This window comes from Pinus tabuliformis, chromosome 1_1 (assembly GCF_031772625.1).
Source record: "Pinus tabuliformis cultivar Carrire ecotype Pingquan chromosome 1_1, CPIR1, whole genome shotgun sequence".
Taxonomy (NCBI): Eukaryota; Viridiplantae; Streptophyta; class Pinopsida; order Pinales; family Pinaceae; genus Pinus; species Pinus tabuliformis.
Genome location: NC_142297.1, coordinates 231,844,300 through 231,854,343, shown reverse-complemented (window position 1 = coordinate 231,854,343; position 10,044 = coordinate 231,844,300). Strand labels below are relative to the sequence as shown.

At 38.2% G+C, this 10,044-nt stretch overlaps 1 protein-coding gene across 1 annotated transcript; it reads right to left on the bottom strand.

Annotated features, from left to right (window-relative positions):
* Nucleotides 1–634: 634 nt before the first annotated feature.
* Nucleotides 635–9,759, bottom strand: LOC149212378 (uncharacterized). Its single transcript, XM_089388669.1, has 4 exons — nucleotides 9,564–9,759; nucleotides 2,064–2,191; nucleotides 1,142–1,924; nucleotides 635–1,043 (listed from the first exon to the last, which is right to left on the bottom strand). The coding sequence occupies exons 1-4, from the start codon at nucleotides 9,757–9,759 to the stop codon at nucleotides 834–836; spliced, it is 1,317 nt and encodes a 438-aa protein (XP_089244795.1). The 3' UTR covers nucleotides 635–833.
* Between the last annotated feature and the right edge of the window lie 285 nt (nucleotides 9,760–10,044).

Sequence of the window (10,044 nt, the reverse complement as noted above, 5' to 3'; positions counted from 1 at the left end):
ATATTTCATAACAAAATTGAACGAGTCATAGAATGTCCCTAAGTTTATTTAGAAAACCACAAAATTTTCAGTACACAAAAGATGCTTACAAAATAATTTCTACATTCAGCGTGATTTATCAATGCTTACATTTTCGGTACTACTATAGCTGAAACCAAACAGCCAACACAAATTTTATATTTTCGGTACTACTACAACTGAAACCAAACAGCCAACACAAATTTTATCACAAATTTTATTACCTTTCTGCATGCTTAAGGTACAAACAACTTCAATGTTGGAATAGTGTGCCCTGTGAAAACTAACATGTATAAAGTTTTAAACACATTTGCTTCGACTTCGAAAAGATGCATCATATATACGTATCTCATGGTACAAACTGTGAGTAACTAAAAAGTGCAAAATCACATACATTGCTCACGGGGCCAAACATATTTATAAAACTACTTGCAGACAAGCCTAAAACCGAACAGTCAGAAGTTGAAACGCAGACCATATTTGCAAATTTAACTGTAATATCTTCTTTAACAAGATGAATGAAATTTGACATCACCTGTTCTCTCGTTAGAATGGACTCTCCTTTGATTGCTTGATATGTTACATAGGCATGTACATTGTGAAGAATCGTTTGGCATTAAATAGACCAATCAATGTTCATGTATTCTATTTTCTAATTGCACTTAAGTTGAACAAGAAAAGAAAATAATAAAGAAAAAGGAGAAAATTCCAAAGATCAAATCGAAATTTTCTAAAGGTGACAAAGGAGAGGGCATCCCGGGATACAATACATCATGCACCTCATCTTCATACATAATCCGATTGTCTGCAATATGTCACTCTTTTCCTGTTGATGACTGACTGCTTTTGGTTTTCACCGAATCCTCATTTCCATGGCTGCTAGAAGAGGCATCGTGAACACAATGACAAAGCGACAGCCCCCTAGCACAAACCTTCTCCAAAAGTTTGTGACCCACACGAACAGAGCTATCATCACTTGGTGAGCTCTTTCCTTTTCTGACTTCAGATGACACCTCCTGTAAGTTCTAGAAAAAGTGAATTCATAAAAAAATCAGGTTCAAGCTGAAATCTTTGATTAGTTAAATAACTTCAATAATACATCCATATAGTCCTATTATTTCACCTGCATCTGCTCCTGCTCCTCGGAAGCATAAGAGGAGTGATTAGATTGACGATGAGAGGCTTCTGGCATTGAACCCGGAGTCTTTAGTTGCAAAACAATATGGTTAGCATCCATGTGGTCAGTTCTGCTACCAGAATGATTTGAAGATGACCTGGGCCCATTGTTTATTGGATGATCATTTGATATATCACTTGCCGTTGACTTGCCTTCTTGCTGAGATTCAAGATTTTCACCAGAAGCTTGAGCTGATATTGTTGCACCAATAGACTGAGATGTACCAGTTGTGCTCTGAGGTCGATTCCCTGGATGTTGCTGTAATTGTACAAGGTAGCCTGGCAGAGGTTGTACAGATGAAGGATACTGTGGTGATGGTCTTTCAACGTGAGTGTGTGAATTTATTGGAGAAGAATACGGTGGAAATGCTAGATATGGATTACTTCCATCAGTGCTCCTATTTCCAAAGAATGGATATGTCTGAAAAGAGGGGTGCATGGGAATTGTTCCTGCAGGAACGGGAACATGAACAAAAGGAGGTGACATGAGAGGAGTCTGTGCATGACCTTGCAGTGGGGTAGGGTGTGAATCAGGTACTGTAGTTGATCCTGGATGGGGAACTGGCACAGAGTATGGGAAAGGGGGTGCCCCCATCATCATTGTCGGATCCATAGCTGTCCATGAGAACATTGCTCGTACACGTTGTTCATATTGAGTTTGCAACTGATCAATTTCTGCCTTCAATGTAGCTTTCTCTTCTCTATGTTCATTCTTCTCCTGTGCAAGCTGCTTGTTGAGTCAATGCAAAACACACGCCAAACAGATTAACACCAGACACAAAGAATCACACTTATCTGGAAAAACTGACTTGACCATGTAAATGCTCTCAGCCACAAGATTAAGTTAGGTATAAAGACATGAAAGTTACATCACGAGATTCTTCTGCCAGAGACGTTTGATCTTTCTCCAAGCGTTTTACTTCAGCAGTCAACTCCTTCAACATCTGAATGGTATCTCCAAGAATCGTTGCCTTGTCATTTTTAGGCCGATCAGGATCTGAATATTGAAAAAAAGACTATTGAGAACAAAATCCTAATAGGACTAAAAAGGAGAATACTAAAAAAACCACTCATTTATTTTCCATGAATCTTTAAATGCTTATGCATTATATGTAATCAAATGGTGAGAGGCTTAAGCATGGCTGGCATTGCATAAAAAACTTATAAGATCTTAAATATAGGATACAGCTTTTCCTATTTCAGCCATACCTACTTAAAAAATTCTTCAGGAGATGTCGTTACAGAAAATAAGCATTCTACAATAACCCCCTATACAATTAACCAAAACCATTTCTTTTCACTGTAATGATTTGTTTTCATACAGTGATAGATATATACTATAGCATTCAGCTTCAATTTGTAAACATCTCAGAGATTAAATGATAGGAAGCTTCTCTGGCTCTCAACAGATATACTCAAAACAAAGGAAGAAAAAAATGAAAGATGAGGACCAACACTGATCATTCAGCTTAGAAATCCAAACTTTCTATTATAACAAGGGAGTATATGAGGCATCTCCAATCTACTATAATCTCAATCAAAACAAATCCAAAATCAACATAAAAGTGTAAATCAGAGATGTCCTAAACAATACAATTGAGGAGCCGATAAAGACTGTTAGTGCTATCCAACTATAAAATATGAAAGAGGTCACCTAGAGGTTCCAAATTCATAGGGGTCTTCCTGCCATTCGGGTTTTCCTCTTCTAACGGCTAGTTGACTTGACCATTAATAAATAATAAACTTGACTTCACCACCTTTTGGCTCGATCCCCAATGCCTTCGTGAATTTGATGATTCTGCCACCTAGGTTTGTTGTAACCTGCCTTGATTTCACCTGGATCTTGCCCAGTTTTCCATATCATGTCTTGTGTTGCCACATCATCATGCCCCTATGCTAGATCTCTAACACCCTGAGGAACCTGGAAAAAATGATACATGGGTTTTGTTCTTTTTTCGTATAGACCACTTTTCACATAATGCATGTCTAAAACTATTCAACGTTGACCCTATTTTGCCACCTAGAAACTTGTAGTACCTATTGACCAACTTTGACCAGTTGTAACTTGACAATGCCTTCACTATTTCGAAAATTTTCTGCATGGCATGTCGGCTTCTCATCAAGCCAAAAATTTAACATCAGTTGTCTCAAAAACATGAAAAATAACTCTATGACACTGCAATGTGAGAAACATTTGAGGGATATTACACCAAGGCGCAGGCCACATACAGAGTCAATAGACACATAACCATACAATAAGACATACATGCACCCTGCCGCAGGCTGGACTGGCCTATACACTAGTGATCATCCAATATAAGTAGACTCCTCTAAAACCATGAGTCCTCCTGTAAGCCCATCCAAGGACCTCTGATCCTTTATAAGATGAAAGGAGTCGGATATGAACCCAAAGGGACCGGCCATGGTCCAACCAAACATAAGCTCTAGGATACCGCCTCACATGGTTGTTAAAAGGCTTTTGACTTGTGAATTTGGGCTTACAATGCGGCGAAATGTGCTGCAAAAATATGTGTACCCTTACTGACATGGCAGGTAATAGTTCACTTATCATTGATAGTACTAAACTTGAAAAAGAAAAGTGAGATATCAGGCTTGCAAGAGCGCATCTAGCCCCATGTTTTTAATCATTTACTCTAAAATGATTAAAAGTAACTTGCAATAGCTCTTTCATTCCATTCTTCAAATTTCATAGAGGAATGTGCAGATAACTTGTCAAATTTCAATGTTCTCTTATACAACAAATAATCATTCAAATGATCCCTAAACCTTCTTCAACTAGTCTTCAGAATCAAATGTATATCATGGTAGACCCATGAAAGATGATAAAGATAAAAGACTCTATTTCATCGAACAACCACTTCGTTAAAAAACACTAAGCCAAAGACAGGCTCCGATTATAAATTGTACCCTCTTCCATAAGTAGTTAGAGATAGAGCACCACCCCAATAGGGAGGTTAAGTAATCATTGATCACAAGTGAAATTATAGCACAATAGAGAAGTGTTGAAATAATAATTTCAACTGCTGTACAACGATGCCAAAACCGCCATGGGTCTCCCTGTACCACCTTTCACGAACGCTGGTATTCCTCAAGGGGGCAGCGAGCATACCCATCAACTGACATGTGCCCGGAGCTGTTTTCCAAAACCATTTTCCCCAGCACGTAAAGCTCGGTTGAAAGGGACCTCCGGGGAATTGCAGACAGCCGTCAAATTAAATCAACGGTTGTGTACAAGCCTGCACCATATGGACTTGACGTGAAGTAAATTCTCATTGACCGTTAGTTTTTGTCAGTAAAGTAATTTAAATGAAATTTACTCCGGTTGGTAGAACGTAGGTAAAGTCTTTAATTTTATTATTTTTTTTATTTCACGGGAGTTAGTTTTATGGCACAAGTAAAACAATAGGTTAAGTCCCGATGTTTTTTGTTTTTTGTTGTATATGAAAAGGGAAAAACTCGCCGCAGCGAATGTAAGAAGAATTTTTACAGCAGGTTGAATGTAATGTTTTGTGTTGTTCGTTGAGAACATGAAATGCAATACGCAGCAGCGCGTATGTGCAAAGTGATTGTAATGTTGTTGTTTTGTTGAGAAAATGAAAGGGATACGCAACAGAGCGTATGTATTGAAAATTTTACACACAACAGTGTAATATTTTGCAAGTAGAGACAGAGTATTTTTCAGGAGAAGACAGAGTAAATTTTGTTTTGTGGAACTGAAGTGTTCTTGGAGAATCCCTCTGTTGAAGGAAGTATTTTATAACATTAGTCTTGTTAATGAATGCAAAGTTTTTTTTTGGGTGTAAAACTCTGTCCTCTGGAAACATTATTTTTGTCTTCTCTGTGTTAAAAACAGAGCATTTTTTTTTCTTTGTTCATTTTTGTTTGGAATCATCAGAAATTCCCAACATGGTATCAGAGCTTGTCCAGGCTCTTTCAAGGTGTCAAAGAAGCTGAAGGAAGGATTTCTTGCTGCAACAACTTCTCCAGCAGAGTGAAGACTCAGTCGAGAAAGAATCCAAGGTATTTCTCAAGCTAGTTTTTTGTGTTACTATTGTGGACAATCAGCTATTTTAAATACATAGTCAAGTATTTTGAAGCATAGTTAAGAGTGCAAGAATGGCTGGAGCCAGCACTAGCATGGGTATCTGTGATACTCATCTCCCACAATTTAATGGAAAAAACTATGACTATTGGGCAATAACTATGAGAGCTTTGTTTTCTTCCCAAGACTTATGGGAATTTGTTGAAGATGGTTTTGAAGAACCAACAGATGAAAATGAGTTTAATAATTTAACTCAGGCAAAGAAAGATCTGTTGAAGAGAAATAAGAAGAAGGATTCTAAAGCCCTCTACTTTTTGTATCAAGCAGTGCATGAGAGTGTGTTTCCAAGGATAGTAGCAGCCAAGAGATCCAAAGAAGCGTGGGAAACTCTCAAGATAGCCTATCAAGGCATGGAGAAAGTGAAGACAGCAAAACCATAGTTGTTGAGGAGAGATTTTGAGACTCTTTGCATGAAGGAGTCAGATAATATTGACTTATTCTTCACACATGTGATTGGTCTGGTCACACAGATAAGGTCTCATGGAGAGATTCTTGAAGAAAGGAGGATTGTGGAGAAACTATTGAGGATCCTACCCTCAAGGTTCGATGTGATTGTCACCACCATAGAGGAGACAAAGGATCTCACAAAATTCTCAGTTGATGAACTACATGCATCACTGATAACACATGAGTAGAGATTGAGTAGGAATGAAAACTCATCTCTAGAACATGCCTTTAAGACCCAGATGTTCTTTGGAAGAGGAAGAGGTCAAGGCAGAGGAAACAAGAGAGGAAGAGGTAGAAGCCAAAACAGAGGTGGAAGAAACAGTCCGGCAAATGCTCAAGGAAGAGGTAGCAATCCAAATCAGAACCAAGGCCAAGGCAACAACCAACAAAGTGGACAACATCATGCTCAAGGACAAAGGTATGATAAATCCAATGTCCAATGTCACTATTGTAAAAAATATGGGCATTATGCAAATGAATGTAGGAAGAAGCAGCATGATATGAATAATAGAACTAGTGCAAATTTCACTAGAGAAAATATCAGCCAAGATAGTTTGTTTTTAGCCTATAATATGACTGAAGATGTATGGTTTCTAGACTTCGGTTGCAGTAACCATATGACAGGAAACATAGCCCTGTTTTCTATGTTAGATCAGAGTGTGAAGTCACAAGTCACACTAGGGACTATAGTAAAGTTTCTATTATGGGAAAAGGAGAAGTAAATGTCTTAACAAGGAAAGGTGAAAACAAAACCATATCAGATGTTTATTATGTTCCTAGAATGAAATGTAACCTCCTAAGTATTGGACAGCTTATCCAAAAGGGGTACACTGTTTTCTTTGTGGATGATGTGTGCACCATCATGGATAAAACACCCAGCAAACAATGTATTGTTGAAGTGAAGATGACAAGGAACAGGATGTTCCCTCTCAAAATGAAAGCAGATTTTAAAAATGGAGAACAAATAGCAGCAGTTACACAAGAGGCTTTCCAAAGTGAACCAAAAGATGAAAATTGGTTGTGGCAGTTGAGATTTGGACATCTCAACTTTGGAGGTCTTAACTTGTTGAATAGAAAAGGAATGTTAAGAGGATTACCATTGATAGAGAAACCAGACAGCCTTTGTGAAGGTTGTACCTTGGAGAAACAACACAGAGAAAGTTTTCCATCAGGGAAAAGCATAAGGGCAAAAGCACCCTTAGAGATTGTCCACTCAGATTTATGTGGACCGATGCAAACTCCATCACTTGCAAGCAACCACTATATTCTAACATTTATTGATGATTTTACTAGAAAAACTTGGGTTTATTTCCTAAAGAACAAAAGTGAAGTGTTTGAAAGATTTTGCAATTTCAAAGCACTTGTAGAAAACCAAAGTGGGTTGCATATCAAAGATTTAAGAACTGATAGAGGAGGTGAGTATATCTCTAAAGAATTTCTACGTTTTTGTAGAGAAAATGGAATTCATAAGCAGTTTACCACTAGGTACACTCCGCAACAAAATGGAGTTGTCGAAAGGAAGAATAGGAAAATCATGGATATGGCGAGGAGTATGTTAAAGACAAAGAATTTGCCAAATGATTATTGGGCTGAAGCTGTACACTGTGCAGCGTACATTTTGAATAGATGCCCTACAAAAGTAGTCATGAACAGAGTGCCAGAAGAAGCATGGAGTGGGACAAAGCAAGGAGTCACCCACATGAAAGTTTTTGGATGTGTGGCTTATGCACACATTCCAGATCAACTAAGGAAGAAGTTGGACAGCAAAGGGGAGAAATGTATTTTCATTGGATAAAGTGAGGAATCCAAAGCTTATAGGTCGTATAACCCATCCACCAAGAAGCTTATTCTGAGTAGAGATGTTCAGTTCATTGAGGAGGAAGCTTGGGATGGAAGCATAGAGAAAATAGTGAATGTTAAAAACTCTTTGTCTCATGATGAAGATGATGAGGAGATGGCTGAAATACATCCCCAAACAGCAGCAACAGACACCCTTGAGGAGAAATGAACGTGCTTCTCCAAGCACACCACAAGGAGGAAATTCAAGTACTTCTTCAAGCACTTGTACACCAAATGAAAGAGGTAAGGAGTTCAGAAATTTAAGTGATATTTATGAACAAGAGGCAGCAAATGAAGCTATGAACTCTTTGTTTGCTTTATATTGTCATGTTGATGACCCTGTTCATTTCGAAGAAGAAATTAAGGATAGGAAATGGATAGAAGCTATGGATGAGGAGATCAATGCCATAGAAAGAAACAAGACATGGGATTTAGTTGAACTACCAAAAGGAAAAGAAGTCATTGGAGTTAAATGGGTCTATAAGACCAAGAGCAATGCTGAAGGCAAAATAGAAAGACACAAGGCAAGACTTGTTGTCAAAGGATATAAGCAGCAGTATAGGAGAGACTATGAGGAAACTTTCGCACCGATTGCTAGAATGGAAACCGTGAGAGCAGTGCTACCCATAGCAGCACAAAACAAGTGGAAAGTTTACCAAATGGACATGAAGTCAGCATTCCTAAATGGAGTGTTAATAGAAGAGATTTACATTGAACAACCTCTTGGCTATGAAAATAAAGGCCAAGAGCACAAAGTGTGCAGATTGAAGAAAGCTCTTTATGGGCTGAAGCAAGCACCAAAAGCGTGGTATAGTAGGATAGATTCCTATCTACTGGAAAATGGATTTGAAAAGTGTGAGGGAGAACCCACCCTCTACATCAAAGAAAAGGATGGTAAAATACTAATTGTTGTGGTATATGTTGATGATGTTATTTTCACAAGTAATGATGATTACCTTATTGAAAATTTCAAAACAGTCATGAAAGGAGAATTTGAAATGACTGACATGGGTTTGCTGAGATACTTCTTAGGAATAGAAGTAGAACAAAATGGAAATGGGATTTTTATCTTACAAGCAAAATATGTTAATGAAGTGTTGGAAAGATTTAATATGCAGGAGAGCAAAGCAGCAATCACTCCCACAGTGATGGGATTAAAACTTAGCAAAGAGGACAGTAGCAAGGATTTTGATCCTAGTTTGTATAAGAGCATAGTTTGCAGCCTCATGTATTTGACTGCAACTAGGCCGGATATAATGCATGTTGTTAGTTTAATTTCCAGATTCATGGAGAGGCCAAAAGAAGCATATTGGCAGGTAGCAAAAAGGATTTTGAGGTATGTTAAAGGTACTAAAAGGTTTGACATTTTATATACTACTTCAAAATGTTCAGATTTAATTGGATACACTGATAGTGATTGGGCTGGAAGTGTAGATGATCAGAAAAGCACATCCGGTTATGTTTTTCACATGTGTTCAAGAGCCATTTCATGGGCTTCTAAAAAACAGCCTATTGTAGCGTTGTCTACAGCAGAGGCAGAATATGTGGCAGCTGCAGCAGCAGCATGCCAAGCAATTTGGATGGGAAGGATGTTAAGGAGCTTATGCCAAGAGTAAGCAAAAGGAATTGTGATTTTTTGTGACAATAGCTCAGTTATTGCATTATCCAAGAATTCGGTGTTTCATAAGAGAACGAAACACATTGACACAAAGTTTCATTACATCAGGGAATTGGTAAACAATGGAGAAATTGTTTTACAACACTTCAGAACTCAGGAGCAGGTTGCAGACATTCTGACCAAACCATTGGGGCAAAAACGTTTTGAGTTTTTGAGGAAATGTCTAGGTATGACTGATAACCCAGCAGTTGAAATTAAAGGGGAGTGTTGAAATATTAATTTCAACTGTTGTAGAGCAACGCCAAAACCGCCATGGGTCTCCCCACACCGCCTTTCACTAACGTTGGTATTCCTCGAGGGGGCAGCGAGCATACCCATCAACTGACACGTGCCTGGAGCTGTTTTCCAAAACCATTTTCCCCGGCGCGTAAAGATCGGTTGAAAGGGACCTCCGGGGAATTGCAGACAGCCGTTCGATTAAATCAACGGTTGTGTACAAGCCTGCACCATATGGACTTGACGTGAAGTAAATTCTCATTGACCGTCAATTTTTGTCAGTAAAGTAATTTAAATGAAATTTACTCCGGTTGGTAGAACGTAGGTAAAGTCTTTAATTTTATTATTATTTTTTTTCACGGGAGTTAGTTTTATGGCACAAGTAAAAAAATAGGTTAAATCCCGATGTTTTTTGTTTTTTGTTGTATATGAAAAGGGAAAAACTTGCCGCAGCGAATGTAAGAAGAATTTTTACAGCAGGTTGAATGTAATGTTTCGTGTTGTTCGTTGAGAACATGAAATGCAATATGCAGCAACGTGTATGCGC

Bases quoted from the DNA above. Each gene is read 5' to 3' on its own strand.
- LOC149212378 (XM_089388669.1), bottom strand. From the start codon at position 9,759: ATGAGAATTTACTTCACGTCAAGTCCATATGGTGCAGGCTTGTACACA. The intron at 1,925-2,063 runs GTAACTTTCATG...TGACTCAACAAG, and splicing joins TGGCAGAAGAATCTCGTGAT to CAGCTTGCACAGGAGAAGAA. The intron at 1,044-1,141 runs GTGAAATAATAG...CACTTTTTCTAG, and splicing joins AGGAGCAGGAGCAGATGCAG to AACTTACAGGAGGTGTCATC.